Below are 22,630 nucleotides of genomic sequence, written 5' to 3' on the forward strand. Positions count from 1 at the left end.
TTTGCTACTGTATAGTAGATTAACTTTTTAGTTAATTTAAAATGTTTATAAATTATTATTTTTATATTTTTATGTATCGAGTTGTATCTATTTAGAAAACCGAAATTACATTTGTAACAACCCAGTATATGTATATTACGTTAATACATGTAGCGCAAAATGAACTGTCACAAATTCGTACATTATAATCAATGAAAATATAAATTACGGCAGATTTCTTAAAAACGAAAATTGAACCTAAATATGCAAAGAGATTGACAAATGGTGGTTCGACGATGCACGCACGATATAGCAATAGATCTCCGAAGTAAATGGAACGGCTCGTAAACGATCGAATTAGATCGAAAACAGGGTAATATCGAAATCAAAGCCACCTATCAATCCCGGTCGACACGCACAAAATCATAAGTCATGACAGATTTTCGAAAAACTATTTTTCTTTTTCTGCGGAATCCGAATATCGTCGACAAAAAATTTATTCGCCCGACAACGCGTGTCCATAAATTTCGTGTCATCGCTTGAAAATCGTCGAATATTCCGGAGATCATACTTCCGCGTGAGTTATATTAGTTTATAATACAATAGATATGCCAATAACCCATAGCTCTTGTTTAAGCTCCATGGTGAAAATAATTGATTAGTTCAAAGACGGCAGGTCGAATTAACAAATGCGATCTCTAATTCGTTGTCAAATGAATTCAGCCACGAGTTCTTGTAAACTAGAGAATAATTGCGCGGAAGATTTTCGAAGAGCTCGTTTGAAAAAAAAAGGAAGTTTCATTCTTCAAATTAGTGATTGATTAATTTAAAAAAAATATACGATGGTCTTCAAAGAAATTTGTCGAGGACCTGAAGACTTCGTGTCCGAATACTTTCTAGCACCACTGTACACCGAGATCAATCTCCCGCTTTATGAATAAACCGGGAGGAGCGAGCTTAACCAAAACGGTTGATAGAAACACAATCGCGGAAATTCATTTAAGCTCCGAGCTCCGCGTGCATTGTCGAACGGTGGTGTGTCTTTCATTTCTTCAATCCCGCGGATTCTTTGTTCGTCACGGCTCGCGCTGGCAGCTCGAAATATGTTGAAATCGGTACCGGCGCCGTTCGGGCCGCGTAATTTAAAACTAATTACCAATTTGGTGATCTCGCGTTTCGCGTCGCGCCGAATAAAATGTACCGCGCGCGGCAATCCGCGGGAGTTTTCGTTCCTCGTCGAAGGAGATTGTCGCTGCTCGTATTACGGAGCTTACCTCCTCCCGGGGCTGCCTCGCGTTACAGCGAATCACGCAAATACTCGACAATGCTTCGGTAGATCCCCCGGCCGAGGCGAGGAAGAGCAATTTGACACTTGTATTTCGAGGCGCTCGTCTTTGGTATTCTCGTAGGTGGTAATAGAAACTGCAATTGGAAAAATCTCACCGAAGCAGAGTCTGTGAAATAGGAAAATGGTTTGACGACAGTGACAGTTCGTTACGCTATCGACTTTATTTTATCGATTATTTCGGAGCTTTCGTTGCTGCCTCAGTTCTTTTAGTTTCTCGTCTTTGTATTTGGCACAGCGTGTGATAAATAATCTGTACGATTGCAATTTAATATCCTAATGTAAGATTTGGCATTTTTTAAAATTGTATATGATTATCAAATTATTTTTAAATTACCATTTACTTAATGTTACATAAAGTATGAAATTACATTCAGCATTGCATGAGCCAATAATTTTAAATCGATTAGGACAAATTACTAATTTGAAAATAATGAGAATAATTTGATAATTGCGTACAATTTAATAAATTTAAAATTACTATTTATTTAATGTCTATGCTTCTCACAACACGAACCAATAATATTGTTAAATATGTTAGAACATTTTTAAAAATTGTATACAATTATCAAATTATTCTGAATATTTTCAAATTACCATTTATCCAACGTTTGGCACGACAAGAAGTTACATACCTCGTGACATAAGTCAACGATTTCATACTAGAACATTTTTTATTATACGCGGTTATCAAATTATTCAGAGCATTTTCAAGTTACCGTTCATATTACATTTGACAGAGAATGAAGTTACTAATAATATTTTATTTAAAAATTTAATCTCGGCGTTTCGCGTGAGAATTTTCTTGCGAAGCCAAGTTTATATGGCAACAAACGATTTGCCAGTCGACTGATCGCAAGATTGAACGAATTCTTCGTACGTACCGCACATCGAATAATTTTTTCGGAAAGTCATTAAATCGCATACGGTCGAACGGATTTTGAAATTCTTTCCATCCGCTTGTGTATTGCAGTGCCTAACGCCCAAGGGGAAACGCTGACTCTGTCGAAAGTAACCAGGAGCGAGATGGGCGCCTACCTATGCATCGCAAGTAACGGAGTACCACCATCAGTCAGCAAACGGATGATGCTGCACGTGCACTGTGAGTACGCCCTAATATCGTTTCCCTAGGTACTTTCACCGGGGATCTATCTACCGCCGAAGATTATCTTCTTAGTTCCGATGGATTCTGCTGATTCGCTCATTGGACCGAACTTATTTTTCGAAATCCTCTCACGTTCGAACCAGCTTTTATTACGATTTATTACTTCCCTAATTATTTCGTCGTACGTGCCCCAGTTGGGATTTCCGCAGAAAATAGTACCGTTCGGAAACATTTTATTTACAATTTATTAAGAGTATATATTAACAAACCTCGACGTATCTGTATTTTCTTTTAAAAAATCTCGCGAGTCTTTCGTTCTCGTAATAACCGTTTGTTGGTGTAGCATAGGAGTGATACGCTATGATAAAAATTCTCTTGGAATACGTAAATATCAAATTATTTATGTAACTTTATCGTATTTGTTTCGTCGGCCTGTGCTTCGCAGCGATGCTACAAACTGAATTGTATCACGCGATAGACATGCATGTAAAACGTTGAACAGTGCTCTGAATTCTATCTGCGTAGATTCTACAACCCAGTTTCGACGACGATGTTATTCATAACGGTCACGTTACAAAATTTATGCGCCGAGAAGTAGATGCCGTCGTAAAACATTCTCCGCGCCGTAGACTAGAAAATGTTTCAAGTTAGGGCGACTTTATTTTACATAGTATTAGCCACTTTGGCTTACCGTGTCAGGCTTCGTTTTCTGCGTGAAAAACACTCCAAGCTACATAGATACAGAATCAACTAGTATAAGAATGTGTATACTCCATATGCATATAATACAATTATGTTTTATTGTATACTGCTTTTTTATCGAGAGAGAAATATATATATTCATTAATGGATGTAACCAGAAGCTTTACATCAATAACTAAATTATTATAAATTATTAGAAATATTATAACTTGTTACACACATTATTGTTACAATTTTTATAATTATTATAAATTTCTATTTACAATACTTTGTTCTTTAATGCAAAACTTCTGGTTAAATTCCCTTAAATTAAATTTTTCAAACAGAGTACGACTACCCAATTGTTGCAATTCCAAAACGCACTGAGATATTGACGATCATACAGTGAATAATGCAATTTCAACTCATCGAGCCTTTTAATTATCGACTTAATTAACTCGAACGTCATTAATTCCGTTTACGATTTCGTGCCGAAAGTTTACGCAAGCTTGAAGTCCAAGTAATAAAGTTCTGTCATTTCTGCCTTTTTCCTTCTACTAAAGGTTTCCGTATAAGTCTATTGAAATCCGTTTATTGGATTCTTCTGGCTTTATTTCCCCGTAAAAACGGATTAACGCTTAGTCCTTCATAGGGCATTCAATTTTTTCATCAGTCAATCGCTTTATAGGTGAAAAAATCCTACACGCTCGTACATGAAACTAAAACCGTACGATTCGTGGCATTTATTTATCAATATTGTTGGGATTATTTTACGAAATCCTATCAGACTATGGTGCAAAAGGAAATGATACACACAACTTTAATAAAAAGAGCAACGGTGACAGTTGATTAACAAAATAACAATAACGGCAATAAATGCGATAACAAGAACTACGTCTCTCTCTCTCTCTCTCTCTCTCTTTCTCTCTCTTGTTAGCCCAATAATGACACAATAAACATTAGCGGTGGCGGTTATGGCGACTAGTGGTTACGTGAGCTTTAATAGGTACATTAGTTAAGAGTTAAACTAGAACTTTTTCAATGACTCTAGAAATTTGTTAGAAACTTTGCAGACGTCTCGATTACATCAAATTAAGTTCAAAATTGTTGAAATTACAACTGTAAAAGTATACGACATTATAGCTGGCGACCACAAATGGTAGACTTGGGATTTTATTTTTATGCACTTGTAGCTCATGGAAATTAAAAAGAAATACTAATATACAAATCTTAAAAGCATTCGATGTAACATGCTTCCTTAAAATTTATTTACAATTCAGTTGTCAGAAAAAAATTTTGATCGAAACGAGGAACGTGTTTTATATACATGTTTTATATGTATAATTTTGTATATCCCCAAAAATTCATATGAACTTCACTTCATATTAATTTACCTTAGTTCGCCGACCTTCAGACTAGTCTAATAATTGCTCACTGTTCGTCCGTCCTCTTCGTAGACACACATAATTCCTCAAAAATTGGGGAATCTGTATAAGTGTACGAATATTTACAAGATTAATACTAGGTTTACGGAATTCGTAAAAATTACGGACCACTAACTCTTTACGACTATTTTAATGACTTATTTATTCAATGTATATGTCACTCGCGGAAAATATTTTTCAGAAAGATCTTTAAACATTTCTCCCGAATGTGTATTCTCCTCGAGATAATTTGCTTTCAAGTATTCACCTGAACTCTCTGTGTAACACTCTAATTAAATGAACGCGTCTTATTAAATCGAAGACGGGTATCCGAACATCACTGATAAAATAAATCGAATACTGGCGCACTTTTACGAATCCCAGACGAAAGCTGTGTCGTCGTCGATGCAAGGCGAAACGTAGAACCGAGCAGGGGAGGATAGCAGCGGAGGGTAAAAGAGGAGCACCGAACGCGAGTAAAAATAAAATTCTCTTTTACGGTTCGGACGGCGTGCAGCCGAAAAAAGTGCACCATATTCCCGGCACTTAGGCACGGGAACGTTTTCTCTCAATCGTCCGTAGCAGGAGCGTGGAGTATAGCGCGTGCCCTTATCCGCAGGACGCACTCTTAAAAACGGTCGTGGCCCGGCGGGAGCCGAGCATAGGCGAAGGGTAACCGCGTCGGTGGTGGCAAAGGCGAAGGCGAATGGAACACACAGCGCGCGGCCCCGTGTGCCGGCTACGGATAGCCATCGTCTCCTTCTTTGCATAATTTCGACGTGGCAAAAGGGAAGCTTCAGCGCGCGCGGGCGTCTGTATTAGAAAAGAAGAACGCCGCGGAACCGGCTTGGCTCCGCTCCGCTCGGCTCGGCTCGGCGAGAACTAGGCGCCGCGGCTGTTAGGGGAGGGCGGGTGGAGAAGCCCGGCGGTCGGTAAAGGAAAGGAAAAAAGGAAGCAGAGGTGAAACGCTGCTTAAATAACAGCGCGGAACCGGTGCCGAGCACCGTGGTTAAGGCGCGCCGAATGCAGGGGTGGCGCGCGACCGGCTTGAAAGGTGCCTCCGAAGGAGAGAGAGAGAGAGAGAGATAATAAAATTACACTTGAGGCGATACACCTACTCGCCGCTGCCGCTGCCGCGAGCTTAGCGACAACGCGGGGCGAACAACTCGAAAGGGGAATAACGAGGAAAGAATTGACGAGCCAAAGAAACGGGAAACATCGGGGCCGAAGGGTCGAGCGGCGGGCCGCGGGGTTGCTTCCTTCTGTGAAAGTTTTTCGATGGGAGCCGGGCTTGAACGCGCAGCTCGTTGCTCTGGAAATGGGCTAGGTTTTTCTGCAAACATTCTTACTTTCGGAATTTTCTTTCTTGGTCGAGCTCCGCTAGAGCTGACTAATTGATTCTGTTGCTGTTGTTCGTTGGATGCGTTTTGTACGTCTAGAGTAACATCCTCCTTGTTTTGCACAGAGTTAAAATGTTGTTCGATTAACATTTGATATAAATTCTTCGAGTGAAATTTCATTCGAGAAATATTCCAAATAGATCCTTTGAATAAATTTTTTCTGGAACGTATCGTCTAAATGTATATTACGAGACTGACAAAGGAAGAACATTTGTACTTCTTGGTCGGGCGAGCGAAGGAGTACAAGTTAGAATTATGTAGAAAATTCTCGCCCAAAGATTTAAGCATGGGCATAAACTAGACAGAAAGACGAAGTTCGCTTGTAGAAATTTCTGCTGGTCAAACAAAAGAGGGTAAGTTACAATCTTTCCTTTGCGCTCGAAAAATTAGTTCGAGTTAAAAAATCTCGAAGATATTTGTTCGTGATTTATAAAAGCAATGTTAAATCAGTTTTTATGTTCTGGACGTGAACGTTGATAACATATGCTTTGTTTCATTAAACACAGTATATTCTATAATGTTTCATTTAGAAATACTATTTCTTTATCGGAAACAATGACTCGGTATTGTTATATGATTATTACTCTTGTTAAATATTTGAAGGAGAAGAAGCTTAATGCAGCTTCTCACAGTTAAAGAAAAATCAAGATCACTTCCAAAAACCACTTTGCCTGTACCGTCGCTATTCAAGAAGATCTCAGACACGTGCCGGTTAATGTTCGTAGAACAACTGAACTACCCTTGTATTGTACTATTTAGGTGATAGCCCATTACCCATGTAGAATCATGGATGCAATCTCTTCACTTGGTTTAATCCTTTTTAGTTTAGCAATGACATTATTCTTGTGAAAGACCATAGAAACTAAAGGGTACACAATTTACACTGCACTCATTCGATACGTATACTTTGTAAATAGTAACTACCTACAAGCAATAGTAACTATCTAATATATTATCTACAGTAATAGTAAATATTCTACAAGTTCCTCATAATTTATCAGTAATTAAAAATCAGCAAATACATATATAAACTTGAAATTACGTTTCGGTGATATTCATCAATACAGATTCAAACATTCTTCTTTGAGCATCATACTTACGATAAAAAAATCCAAATATTGGCGAACAATATTGTCCCACTGTTCAATACTTCTCAACCAAATAATCTGAGAAAATCTGACCTGCTGAACAGCAGTCCCTACCGCAGGTCAGAATCACAGCTCCGCCGAAGGAAGTCGGCCACGAGGAAAGATCGAATCGGATCGAGCGAACCCTGGAAAATGAAGGACCGCGATCGGGGCGAGGATAGAAAGAGTAGGACAAGCAAAAGTGCGACAGACGAGCGAAGGGTTAAGGATAAAGGGTTGAGGGAAGCCGGAACGGTAGAGCGACGACGAGTTAAGTCGCGGTTACGACTGCGTTTCCCGGTGTCTTAGATCCGGGGGAGAGGTAATTCTTCCCCGGAAATTGGATGTACCCAGGTTCATGCTACGATCTTGCACCTGCCCTCGAGCGATAAGATCGTGCGGGATAATCGAATTTCATTGAATACGCTCGCTACCCGCAGACCGTATAGACGATTGCGTTCGCGAGCTATTGCTTCGAAATTCAAGCGATCGGTGGCTATTGTCGATAGAGAGACCGGAACGAGGAGAAGGACAAACCGGATCATCTCGGAGATGGCTGCGCGCCGCGCGAGCCCCTGCGATCGATCCCCCTACTCTCCGACAACCAAGGCTTCCCTTGGTCCTCGTTCTGATTGTTACATCCGCTCCCACGCAAAGCGAGAAATCTACACGTCTCCGTTAGCGAGCCGGGGGATCCCTTTTATCTTCGCGGATTCACGGAAGAAGCTGCACCTTCTTGGTAATCGTCTTCGTGGCTGGGAATCTCCGGCGCGAATCGAATTCAGATCCGGCGAGAATTTTTGCCGGGTACCATCGTTAACGTTTCGATGAGATTCCGGAGAAATCCGGTTTACCAACTTCTCGAGATCGATTCGTTGAAGTTACGTTTGTTACTACTTACTCCAATACTTCTCCCTCTTTAAGTAACTTGAAAGGGAACGTATCGAGATCACACGAGCCGATTTTAATCCTCAAGGATAATATGTGCAGTAATGAACAAGGTATTTGTATTTATTGGGTCGAATGCCGTATACATTGTGGCCAATAATCATTTTATTCTTTTTATCATTGTATGCTTGTTTATCAAATGAATTTTTCTACATTCTTTCTATGAAAAATATTTTCGCCTTGGCAATATATAAACTAGAAATATTTGTGAGCCATCAAAGGTTGTTAAACCTTCTGCGGTGTTCATAAATAAATACCCACATATTTTTGGAATTTGAACCTTAGTAAAGTAAATGCAAGCTTATTACGTGCAGGATACAATAAGTAACCTGAAGATACAGTATAATGGAAAAATTTAAACCCAGACCTATCCCAGGCTAGTGTGAAAGGACCATAGTTAACGCTTCAATGAGATTTCCGAGGAATCCGGTTTACCAACTTCGTAAAATCGATTCGATGAAGTAACATCCATTACAACCTACTTCAATACTTCTCTCTCCTTGAGTAACTTACAAGGGGTTACACAAGCCGATTTCAGCGAAACTTGGTCAAGACATGTTAATCAATTTCATATTAATATTCGCCATTTTTTACGGATTAAAAATACGCGGATCATTTTTTTCGAATAATGGTATTTATCAATACAATGCATTTTCGTCGCATAGATTTTCTATGCGATTTAAGTCTGGAAATTATTGAGTTGAATGTAAAACTTGGAGGCAATTATATGTATAAAAATTATAATTGATGCATGCCGAATGAGAGTAAATATTGGAAAAATATTGGATACATATTTATTTTTATCAGATATCGTCAACATTGAAGTGGGTGAAAAGAACCGTTAAAGCTGGGGATAAAAAGAACACGTTTATCGAGGTTTCTCGAAAACTATTGATCGCAAAAATTACTGTCCTTTTTGAATTGTACGTCATTAAACGAGCAATCGATTAGTAGTGGTGGTAGTAGTAATAGTAGTTGGTTAATTAAAATCACGTTTCCATTATCCTAATATGTTCTCTAATTATTTCGATCAACCAACGCGCTCCTGTGTATTCGTCAAATGGTATCAAGCAATCGGATTCGAGAGAAACCATTGATCTGAACTATCCGATAACGTTGAACCACCTTAAACGTTTCAACGGGATTTCATTTCGATACCGAGCCGAGATACGTCGTAACGAGGATTTTTACGGTTGTCGCGCAGAGCGATAATGTGCATTGTGCGACGCTGGACACGCAACTCTCCCGCTTCCTTTCGGTCGGACCTGTTTAAAACGGGATCGTCCGTTTAATTCCGTTCCAGATAAGGAATTCCCCTTCGTTGATTACGTTCCCGAGCAGAAGTAATATGTAAAAGTCCGCGCGAAACACGGAAATTAAAACTATTTGACGTAATGGATTTTTTCGCACGTTCCCCGCGGCGAGCTTTCTCGTGCCGTTGTTTTTTTTTTATCATGTCGGTTTTTTAAGGTCGTAGCTCTTGGATTAATGTCTCGTTCGTGATCGCTTATCCGGGGTGATTCTCCAAGATAAGCAGCTTGGTTTCCACGTTAGAAAGGATTCTCGTTGAAACGTTGCTTCTGATAATAACGCGGATTGCTCGGATTTTATTTTTAACATCGAACCGATCTCCTTCGAATTGGAAAGAGATTTAAAGATGTTTAACTTGATTTTTAAGCTAATTCAAGAATTTATCGTTCAGGTTCTGTGTAATAATAAATATGTCTCCATTAGTTTCTAAGACGGAAATAAAATTTGGTAAAAAATTGTATTGATACAGATTTAACGAAATACAAAATTCAAATCACTTTTAAAGTATCCATGATTATCATATTTTATATATCCAAGTGCAAGGGGTTAATACCAAGAATATAATTTTACTAATACATTTTCTCAGTTATTAGCGACAAGAACAGTTAAAAGAAGTGAACAAGCTTTATTACTCAAACGACTGGGTCGATCTGGACCCACGATCCATTTTACTATCTAGTTCTCGACGATTGACACAAAGTTTTGCATGTTTCACGTCACCTACGGAAAATTAGACGCATCTAGAAGAAGTACCTTGGAAAACATGATGGTAAAAATTGATACATAAAGTTACAAAAAATCCTAGGTATACTCGGTGATATTTTTATCAGAAAGATCCAGCGTTCGACTGTTAAAAGGCGCACAATCGTTGGCTGATATTTGCTGTAGCAAACTTTATTACCTTTTTTTTTACGTTGTCGAAATCGTTCGATATTTTCAAGCATATATTTTATGATGGGTTCGTTCGAGGAATGGGGATGAATTTTTTGTTACTTTGTGTGCAAATGGTTTTGTTTTTACGTGGATGGGAGACGCCGGGTTTTATTAGGCAACGTTTCCGTACCAAATACCTTGTTTCTAGAAACGATTCGTGGTTGAACATTGTCATTCGAAAACAGAGACGCGACAGTTTTATTCGTGCCGTATCCCTAATATCGAACAATGCTTTACTCGATATTTCATAGCATTTGGAAATCATCTACAATTTGAAAAATCTGGGTGGACTGAATTTCATAACACAACCGAGCAATGGGTGATTTTACGTGAAGAAATCAGAAACAAATCTGGTAAAACATTTCTTTATCCGAGGTTCTATTTTCGGAACTGCATAAACATTTATCTCCTTTCTCAATTATTTTGACGAGTCGAAAATAATGAGACGATGTTCCTAAATTCTTTGAATGTTTTTACCATTTTGTATTTGGTCAAACCATTTTTGTCATAAATGTAGGATCGGGTTTTAAGTGATTGACTCCCGCAATATCGCAATGTCTTAATAACGAAAAAAGCAACTTTATTAATAGAATAAAATGTGAGAGATATAGAGATACAAAAATGAAATACAATTATTAGCTATTCACCGTAGCTACGACCGATCACAACTGAGGATCGCTTCGGCGATCCTCTCCGCGTTACCGCTGATCGCTTTCCTTTGTTTTTTCCGCCGAGCGCAACACGCGGCCGTCCACCAAGTCACCGCGCTCGCGACATCCTACATAAATATGTAAAATCCATAGTCTAGCCAATGACGATGTATCTTTCCTCGGGCTACAGAATTATTCAACGCCGTATCGGTTTCCCGGATTTAATTTGAATGAATGCGGCCACCAAAATGACCGTCACCGTGAACGACATAAATCGCTCGTTCATTATCGCCGGCATAGAGAACGGTTCGGCGTTTGATGAGGAACATGCCTGCGGATCCGGTCGCTTTGATCGGCCGATCCCGACGGCTACGTAATATTTCCGAGTCTCGGAGATTAAAATCTGATTAAAGTACGACGATTAACAGTTTTATCCGCGGCAGCGGTGTGGCGCAATAGGTCGCGGAGAGATAATTTTAAACGCGCGTACGTGCGGCAGAGGTGGGAAATCAGATTAATAATCTCTGGCCTGTGAATTAAACATGCGGTGGCTCAAATTCAGCGCGTAATTCCCAATTGTGCAATAGCTGGTCATTATTGCGCAGAAAGCGTGCTTAACCGTTGCCAGCACCTTCCCACACGCCCCCCGTGTTCCCCCTGTTGTACGACACTTGAATAGCAACGCGTGAATGGAAATAACTGACGCTTCGAGTGCGTTCACCGAGGCACGGTTAATTGTCGGTTCATTAAACCGGATTTATTAACTCCGCGAAAACAAGCTGAAATGTTTGATCAGGAGATCTTTTATCGCCACCTAACCGTCTGCTCAGATTCAGTTACGCCGAACACAGTGTTGGAAGTTATTCGGATTATTTCGAATAAATATTCATTTAAGATAATTATACGAATTCATTTTTCTTTATTAAAATGATATTTTATTCGAATAAATCGCAAATGTTTTTATTCCAAGTAATACGAAAGGAATAAATCGATAAGCTATGAAAAAACATTTTATATTCTAGCATTTTTATTCAAACCAAATATTTCCCGTATGAATTTCTGCGCGAATAAATTCTTAATCGAATAAAATTTTATTCAGATAAAGTGTCTGGATAAATCTTCATTCGATAGTGTCGAATAAAATTTTATTCGAATCAATTTTAATCCAGATAAATTTTTATTCGATTGAATATTTATTCGATAGTGTCGAATAAAATTTTATTCGCCGATCTTTATCTTTTATCCGTCATCGGAATAAAATTTGATCCAGCTCTGCCCCGAATACTACGATCTATAAATACGTTTAATTACATTTGTATATCTGTATAAATATCGAATAAACTGGAAAATGTTACGGATCTTATTTTTATTGATTTCGTTGTACAGGAAATATATTTTACTCTATCGTAATTTTAAAGTTTCATAAACGTTGAAAATTCTGATTAAATTGTGATGTGAAAAACAGATGACATAAATATGGAATTGTATTTCCGTTTATTTCGAGGGAAATATTATTTTGTTAAATGTAGCAACAACGAATTTCTAAAATGTAATATCTGTTCTAACAGAAAATAATTAACATCCAAGTAGACTGTTGCGCTGAATAAATTATAACAAAAGACTAGGTCAGTCAATCTTCTTAGTCTTTAATTAACAATGTTCAGGAGGAAAAGGATTTCCATCGTGTCTCAAAGATTCTCTCATTATACTCTCCATAAAAGTCTTTATTTGAAAAATCTTCTATCGTAAATTAGTTTCCAATTATATTCCTCGTTTAACACTATTTTTACCAGAAGGATCAAAGACACCATTTAATAATTTTTAGCTAATACTGTTTTTAGCAAACAGGTTACAACATTTTTAATACAAATTATTTCCTTTGCTCTGATTTCTATGTAATAACTTCTCGACTTTTACTGTAGTCGAATTTACTGCGAATTTTATGCATTTATAACAAAAATGGGTGGATAGAATTTGAAACAATGGAAATATTAAAAGATTTTATGATCAGCTATGTATTATTTTCAATTCATTGAAATGATTAAAAGAAAGGAATTGCTATTGAATCGATGAAGATAATTCTTATTTCCTATAAAGATCCGCAGTCGCCGCGAAATTAATTAGCTAAATTATGGAATGCAAAATATCGATGAAAATATCATAAATGAATCGTTACAACTGAAATGAGAAAATTATGTTTCTGTAATTGCTTTTAGTTATTACTTCGGGAAAAATATGTTATATGTATGCACTTGCAAGGCAATGCACACCCTTATCTCGAGTACATATTCTAAACAGAAGATGAATACTCAGGACGGAATTAAAATGTTGGTTTATGGTGTTACGGGCGCGAGACGGCTGCGATTTACCGTGTACACAGTGTAGAAATTAATTTTCGTTTCGAATTACGGGAACGTGAGGAAAGGTTAACGTAGAAGGAAAATATAGTGTACGTTACATAGAATGCCGTGGGATGTTATCTTATTAGAGCAGAAACACCACATCCTTCTCGTCTATGAACGAAGAGAGAGAATTATACTTTTCGTGGACCGTACTTATCTCTTGGAAACCGCAGACTAGTAGGAAACTCCCTGGGCAGACGACCCAAGAGGACACTCAGAAACCCCTAATGTCTTGCCTTGTAAGCTTATTTTATGTGAAGAAACACGGTACACCGTTTAAGTGTGCCTCCGAACACTTTGGTAGCGTCTATACTCCGATGCATCCCTGCATGCGTTGCTGATTAGTTGTCCATCGGCGTCGGTCAACGTTTTCTAACTAAGCAGGAACTACACGCAAAATTATAATTTGATCAGATTTCGGAAAAGCAATGAAACTAAGTTCTGATAGATATATACAAGTACCTTTTGCTTTTGAAAAATTCATTTAATTATATTTTTCAATTAAGAGATCTATTTTATAGAATTTTTAACTCTTATGATGAATAATCACTGATGAATAATCATAAATAATCACAAAAGTATTCTGATGGAAGAGATAATCTAGAACTTATTATAATTAATATAAGTTTTCTAAGAACAAGTTATTACACAGAGTTTCACAATAAACAAAATTTCTATTCCTCCAAAAATTATCTAGAAATTCTTTTCATATTATTATATAATTCTTTCATATTATTACATATCGTTTCACGCTTTTTGGGAAACCTAAATACGCGCGAGGATTTAGGTGCGCGTTGTAAAAATTCTGGAAGCATATACTGTGTTTGCACGGTTATTCAATATCTCGTAATCCAATCACACCATTTTATTTATGGTGCGTGTAACAAACGCGTTTGCGGTACATTCCACTATAAACACAATTTTCACCACAGAAAAAAAAGCGTTTCGAAATACCCGTGTACGCAGAAAGTTACTCTAACCCCGTTAGAAAGCTTTTTACATGTAATATTCAATTTCATATTTAAATTTACAGTTACGTCGGGGAAGCTCTGACGACTCGAAAGTCTCGAAAATGCATTGCCAATGGTTACGTACTCCCGATATTGTTAGTCTTTGCAAATTGGACCACGTGTCAGCTACATTGTCGCGCAACCACGACAAATTTGATGCAGTGAGACATCTCGTATAATCAAAATAGCAATCCCATGAGCAGCTTGTAGTCACGACACTGTAATAGAATATGGCGATGTCCTTTGCTACAAACTTATATAGGTAGAAACAAAAATTATTCATCCGACTATTTGTCAAAATTTACGCTGTCACTTTTGAAATACTCTTTGTGATTCTAATAAAAAAAAAAATACAACAGCAGAATTGGCAACGTTCGCAAAAACAAACAATTTCTCGAACAATTCGCGACGTCTGGGCAGCAGAGTCGATCCGCGCGAAGCGGTTACCGCGTCGCAAATATTCCAGGTGTGTTAATCAATCGCGCGTTAAACTCGAACGTTAGGAATAGGTATGGCGTGATCGGGGCGCGAGGAGTTTTACACAGGCTGGAGAGTCGGTCAAAAGTTAGAAGTTAATCCGCACGAATCTAAATTAAGTCCCGCGAGCGGGGCGGAGTAGATAGATAGCTGCTGGGCACGTTTAGTTAGAGTAGAATAGTTTCTCTCCCTCCGCCTGTCCGCCACCCTTCTCCGTCACCTCCTCGTAGATTTAGCCCTTTAATTTTCTCGGCCGAAATATTCCGTAGAAGCAGGCCACATTTCGAAATAACTTTGCGAATGTGCCCCGCGTCTATTCTAACCCTGTTTCGACCAAGTGTCCGAGTTGCGCCCTTGCGCGCACGGCAGAAAAATATACCGGAAAATATGCCAAGCTCGTTTTTGTACTTTCATATTTGTGCTAGCTGGTTTTTGAAAGGGTTGACATTGTTTCTCGTAGAAATATATACTTTCATGGATCCTTGTTTTATCTTCCAAACGATTTTAGGCTTTTAAATTTCGTTCATTGCAAGCTGATGTACAACCATATATTATTCAATTGTTCAAAATAAAACATGAAAATTTATTTATTTATTTATTTAGTAATATTCGCATGTGAAAAACGACGTGTTCTTAACTTATCATGGCAGCTGAAATGATGGTTCTCCCATCATTAACTATGAAACTGTTGAAACTATAAGAGCTCTATCTTAAAAAATGATTGAATAAATTCCATATACTGTAATAAAAGTGGGGATAAATCTAAATAAATTTAGACGTTAGCCGCGTACATATTTCGGTGAATTTAGCGTTCGATTATTTTAATGTCTTTAAGGTTTCTACAATGTCATAGTTCTAATTACTTCTGCGAGAAATGCATAAAATTTGAATTGTCTCCGTTTATAATCAATACCGTAACAGTATGTCGGTAAACTTTAAAATTCCCATCAGAAGCGCCGTAATGCAACAATTAGATGAGCGCTATAAAAGTACGTATCGACGGAGGGAAATGATGTTGTTCGGGCACGCGGCAAAATATGTTTAATTTCCGGTGATCCGGTACGGTCGAAGGTTGCCGGCCCCATGAAACAGGAAACGGATAATAAAGTTTTAAAAAGCGAAGTGTTTCCCGATGAAATATTACTCGATAGAGTCGATAGAACGAGACTTACGGCGTAGGCTCGGCGAACGTGTTCGCGCGGGTAGGTTCTTTGCAAATTGAAGCAGCCTCGCGGTGCCTGCATTTATCGCGGCTGTCTGCGTTAATCAAACTGATTACAACTGTCGTAAATCACTGCCACCGGCGGAACAATTTCGGGGCCAGTTCACCTCTTCTGGGACAAATTGTTCGAAGCTTTATTTCGTTCCGCGCAATTCCGTCGGGTCGCGCGCGCGCGCGCGCGCGCCTCGCAGAGGATCGCCCGTTGGAATCGGTGTAATTGTTTATGACGATACAAACGCAACGAATTTACGAGGAGCATCCCGTCAAGAAACGCAGAAATTAGCACTACGTCATTGCTGCCCGTTGCAACAAAGTCCTTTCTCATGCAGTACGATTCGATTCCGTTCTCTGCACAATTCCCGTTCCAATTTTCACGTATATTCCGAGCTGTTTCTGAGCGTTTCCTGCAAGAAATAATTTTCTGAAACGTGGATTATAAAAGTTAACACTTTTTACGAAACTGTTATAATTTCCTCGGTGTTCTCCTGTTTTCTTTTATTTTTTAAGTAAATGTACTGTTTTGCATATTTTACTTGATTTTCAAATAAGTCATTTGCTTTTTGTATACTTTACTTGCATTTTAAATAACTATATTATTTTTTGTATATTTTTCTTCGTACACTTCCCTTGATTTTCAAACGAGTGTATTGTTCTTTATATACTTTTATTGTTCTTGAAATAGGTATATAGCTTTTTATGTACTTTACTTACTTTTCAAATAAGTATGTTGTTGATATATTTATTTGTGCTTCAACTAAGTATATTGTTTATTTTATACTTCAATTACCTCTGATACAAGTATATCGTTCTACGAATACTTCACTCGTTTTTTACATAATTATATTATTCATTTCATACTTGACATGCCTTCTAAACGAGTTTCAAATATTTTCGGAAACGCGTTTCCGACATTAGTCGGAGAGATAAAACGGAAACACGCTTAAACAATATACACCGGCGTAATTTCTGCGACAGGTTTTTGAATAATGCCGTCGCGCTAACGGCAGCAGATACTTCACGGGAATTAGAACAAACCGTCGGACGAATTTCTCGTTTTTATTATCCACACTCGAATCAGGAACGCCGCCACTTGCCCCTACAGATAAGAACTTTACGCGCATACTTTCAGCTGCAGTATTGGATTTCTGTCGCCTTTTACCTCTTACGCGTTAAACTGCAGTTTACGATTTCTGGTTTACATCCTTTTTACGCGGCGCACTTTTTAGGCGGGGGCCATCGTGATTTATGATCGCGTTATCGTCTGCAACATCACGGCCGATGGATTCCTTCGTACAGCATCGACAGAGGCATTCCACCGCCGCGCCGAATACCCCCCGCCGGTCACCGGCAGAAATGGAATCGTTCTTGAACGGCGATCGGAAATATTCGTTTCCGCGCGAATGAAAACTAATTACGGGAAACTCGCGGCGGTGGCTGTAACTCGTCAGATATCCGGCGGCGTACTGTCCATACGGACGTAAGCCGAGGCGACGGAGTTACTCCGATGCAATGGTGTAATTACGTTGCTGGAAATGATCATGCTCTACCGAAGATGTAATTGACGTTTCGCAAGCAGAATTATTCGAGTATAGTGTGTGCGGAGTAACGGTTTGATCAGTAACTCGGTAATATCGGTGGCGACAGTGCTAACAAGTTTTTAAACACAATTTTAACGTTGCACGCCGCGTGCCTCCACTTTCGAGGTATTGCCAGAATCAGTCGGAATGGTTAGTTTCTGATCTCGTCTTTAAATTAGATTCAAGCATATATTGTAACAAGACTTATACAAAATTTAAGTACATAAAATATTTACATTCTTATAAAGTAATATACTTAAATCGAATTTGGAGCTTGGTATTTCCACTGTTACAATTCTGTTCACTATTACTTCGTATTTGTAGTTCACGAATTTTTCTATAACAAATATGGTTCTTCAATTCAATTAACGCATGTACCGAACTTCTTTGAATTTGTGTCATGATGAAGTACTCATTGCAGCAACAGAACCAATGAGCCTTCTTGACGTGCTGATAATTATTGCAATAACTCGTGTACGCGGCCAAATAGTGGCGGTGCCGCTAAAAAAACGCGTGATATTGTCACCACTGTAAATAAAAACTGGAAAACGGTGGCTAGACATGAAAGCAAAGTTGCACGCAACAACATGATCGTTGGGTAGCAAGTTTTTCGAGCATACTAATATTTTTACACGAAATACCTGTGTTCGGTTTATAACTAACGACGTATAAAACATTGTACAATCGATCATGTAATTATTTTCATTCTATTAAAGACCGCAATTCCCGCGCTTAATTCGTATAGAGACGTAGATCGAGATATCAAGATTAAAAGCTGAGGAAAACTGAGCGTAAAATGAGTCAAGATAAAATTTACATTTCTTCTAAGCGTTATTTGCACGCAAAGCGTGACAGATCGCGTCGATATTCGTCGTTTCTACTGTATTTTTAATCCATTCCTTTATGATTTCTATCACTCGTGCCTGTACGTATTATTTTATTGCCAGCAGTTTCCCAGCAGTAAAACAAACTACGTTCATCGATTGAAAATTTGCTTATTCTGCACGAATTTAATTATAGGCGGCGGATGTGCTGTAAAAATGAGTTTCTACCCGAAGGGAGATTATTTAAAAGTAACTTTCTGATGGAATCATTGAATACAAAGTTAACAGCAATAATTTCGCAATAAATTTAACAATGAGATTCTAATAAAATAAAATTCGGGTAAACTGCAATCTAGATAAATTTTTATCCGATTCGATATTTATTCGATAATGTCGAATCAAATTGCTCTGGTTAACCCTTATCCTTTATCCGTCATCCGTATAAAATATTGCCTAATTCTGCTTCTAAGTACGGTTCAGGAAACTTTGGAGCGAAATGAAACGCACTAGGAACATTTCTATTGACGGTCGTATTACTTACGAAACGCAGGGCTTCCTTATCAACCAAATAGAAATTTGCCGCGATCCGTTCAAGAGCATTAATCAAATTCAACGGAATGCTCTTGGAACGAGTCTAACTCGATATTAGAAGGCTGTGGGTGAAACCAACTATCAATATTAGAGGAAATAACGTCGCGCCAATCGTCTATTCACCGGTGTATCGTGGGGACGCAGTGAAACGCCGAGGTTCTACACATAGTATTGCCCGGTGGAAGTACGAAGATCTGTCCTTTGGCTCGCAAGCAGAGGGAATTCCGGTTTCTACGGTAGCCCAGCCCCACAAAACCACAGTCTGTTCTCTGACCAGTCCACCCAGAAACCTATTACAGGATTTCCTAACGTTTTGCCGGTGCGCGGCGAGCGTATTTCGCCCGACAATATTCCTACCGGACATCTTTAAACGATTCGCTGTTTTAACACGTCCAACGACGCCCGAGATTTCAAGTATCCTTCGTTCTTTATCTGAGCGCCGAACGGATTCGTTCGATGCGGGTAATTAGTGACTAATTCATCGAAAACTGTGCAACCGAGAGAGAGAGAGAGAGCACGTCCAATGAGTGGCTATTGATCCCAGGATTATTTTCGGTGTTTGGGTTTACGACACGGTGGAATGCTCGTTGTTTGAATTTATTATAAGGCAAATGTGTTCTCGTAATAGAACAATTTCCTGATAGATACTTAATTTGATTTAGTATTCGAGACGAAATAAAACAAAATAGAATGCAAAATCGAGAAGCTAATAATAGTTCGAAGAATAACGCACCGAATTTTTTTGAACAAAAAAAAATCAAATTCCATAGAGTATTGTAATTAGGAGACGTATGATTCATATAATAGAGGTTCGAATAAGAGGTTTAACGAAGGTTTAAATACTGTGTTGGGATAGTGGATCTCGTTAATTTTTGTTTAAATAAACTGAACCGAGTGGCTGCCGATTACAGGTTGTGCCATAAAAATTGCGTCATTTTAAAAATATAAATTTTAATCAATATCTCTGATTGGTTTACAGATTTACAGCGCGTGAAAATTCAATACCGAATTGTTTATTTTATGTAAAAGAGCTTCGAATCTTAGTAGTTTGAACTTTCAATTTTATTCCAAGTAATTATTAAAACAGTCTCCTGCGAAATTATGTGAAATGTAATGCTTCAAAAATGCTACGTCGAAACAATATGATGTTCACCATGTATCAAAACGTTAGAGACTATTTTTGATATGGGGCAATTTTGTCTGGTCACTGTTGCACATTTAACAATGCAGCCTTTATTCGTCCCTCGTGGCAGTTTGACACATTTATCTCATAGACAGTTGTGATAAATGCGAAAAACTATACATTGATCATATCGTTCCATCATTTGCGAACAATGTGAACAATTTTGGAGTATTTTAGCGTCAATGAAAGCAGGTCTTAAAAATTAAAGATATTAAAAAGCTAATTTCTTGAAGGATAAAATAAAATAATGAATCGTAACGGTGAATATTTTAGGAAACAATAATTCTCTAATACCCCCAGCGGATAAACAATAAATTTATTTTATACATTATATTTCAAATAAATGACAACGACTGGTTTGGAATAACGTCGTTGCGCTATTATAACGTTTACTGTCTACACTCGTGGCATGTTTGCGCCATAAATCCCGGGGCTATCAAGAAGAGGCAATCGTTAGATTAGCTTTAGAATAGGTGTACTTAATACACCAGTTGCAGTAAGTCACCCGGATGCCGGTAATACAAGTTAAGAAGGATTTATTCGAGGTTATCACGAACTTCTGATATTATGGCACTAATTCTCATCATGAAGATCGGCTGCCTTTCGGCGAAACCACGTAAAAGCGGCTTGACCAGCCGACCTGGAAACCTATTAGGGCGTCCCAATGTTTCGCCTTACAGGCTTACTTCACCGCCGCAATCGCATCAGGGGACACACCTTCACGGGATCCTAAGCTATTAGCCGGGATTTCTCTTTCCTCCAATTTAAATGATTTATTTCGCGACGGTCGCCGACCTATCTCCGACCAAATACCATCCCCGGACTTCAACAGTTAAAGGGAACGCCAGCCGCACGAGGTCCCGATCGTTATATTAATCACTTTCCTGGACGCCCTTTTTTCCGAACAACAGAGTCACGTCTGTCAATAAGCTCCGCGCAAAGTCCAATTTTAACATCCAGAGTGGGCTCTTTTTGACAGAACTCTAGTTATCCCTGCTGCCGCATTCAGAAACGTTGTACGGCGAATATCAAAAAACTTCAGTTATTCCCTAGGATCTTTTATGGGATTTATTATAATAGCATTTACGTGCTTATAAAAATAATCGTGAAGAAAATTAGGCGACTAAAATAATGTAATTTTAATACTGTTAATTCGAAGAATTTTGATCGAAGTTCTAAACAACAACAAAACGAAAGTGGAAATTGGTGATAAGCGGTGTTTTCTTTGTTATTACAAATTTATCTTCTTGAATAATCTAGACACTATGGAAATGCAAAAGATGAAAACTTTATCACTGCTGGACTATCGATAATGAAAATCGTCTGCAGTACCCGAAAAGAGTTAGAATCTGTGTTTATTAGAATACACTAAATAATAAACGAAAGTGTATTATTTAAAAGAATAAACTAAAGTTTATTAGAATACACGATAATTCTTCAACCAACGTTTCGTGAAATTAAACGAGGAGACTAGTTTTTTAATACACTATGACTTTTTTTCCAAACAACTGATACAAAGGACAAGTTGCAAAGTACACTTAACTAACAGGTATATAATGTACGAAACAACTTAAGGGCAAGTTTTAAGTGGCATTGACTATGGCTGACCTTCAAAGTCGAACGTATGTAGGTCAATGATTTGATTTTAGAATCCACTGCATGACAAACAAAACAATAAGGTATAAATTCGAATTGGAAAAAAATAAAGGTGAAATTCCATTTGGAACATATGTATCTAGAATCTAGAATAACGGTCCGTTTGGTGGTTGATTGCATATCACAGATTAAAATCGGACACCCTATGTTGCCGACCGCGTACACATTTATTGCGGCTTAATAACATGATGCATAACTATATTGTGGAATTCTACTTGTGCGGTGTATTTTACATTATTATGCGAATTATATGGATAGCCATTCAATTAATTAACTGTACGACTACGTCATACTTATGAGCTATACTGGCTGGTTGGCCAGGGAACGATGAACGGCGGTTGTAATACATTCGATATAATTGGGTGATGCCATTAAAATTAATACAATCCCATTGAATCGCCGTTTATAATGGCTGACGGTTATTAAGCGCAAAGTGAATCGCGTATTTCAACTTTCATGGAATCAAAGTTCGACTATCTTATTCCCAAAGCACGGGAACATGGTGGTGAAGATTCTGTCATATATTCTTTCTCATTTCGTATACAAAGTGAGTCGGAATTTGTAGTACAAACAAACAGAGTTGGTGGTTCTATATGCAAAAATAAGAAACAAATTTGGTATAATATTTTTTATCCAGGACTCCGTTTTCGAGAAAACTGATCAATTCCTGCATTATTAATAAAACTCTGAAGATCTGCAATGTTATGATGCAATATTCTTGTTTCATGAGAAACACGTAAAAAACAATGATTTAACTCTCGCACGTTCTATGATGTAGTTTTGCA

The 22,630-nt window shown here is 38.1% G+C and overlaps 1 protein-coding gene across 1 annotated transcript in view; it reads left to right on the forward strand.

Annotated features, from left to right (window-relative positions):
• The window catches only part of LOC144475949 (lachesin), a 147,675-nt gene that overhangs the window by 108,041 nt on the left and 17,004 nt on the right, over positions 1 to 22,630 (forward strand). Inside the window, exon 5 of the mRNA XM_078192405.1 lies at positions 2,298 to 2,426. Coding sequence (XP_078048531.1) covers positions 2,298 to 2,426 — 129 coding nt within the window. The remainder of the gene's footprint in view (positions 1 to 2,297; positions 2,427 to 22,630) is intronic.

The sequence above is a fragment of the Augochlora pura genome, chromosome 10, assembly GCF_028453695.1.
Source record: "Augochlora pura isolate Apur16 chromosome 10, APUR_v2.2.1, whole genome shotgun sequence".
Lineage (NCBI taxonomy): Eukaryota > Metazoa > Arthropoda > Insecta > Hymenoptera > Halictidae > Augochlora > Augochlora pura.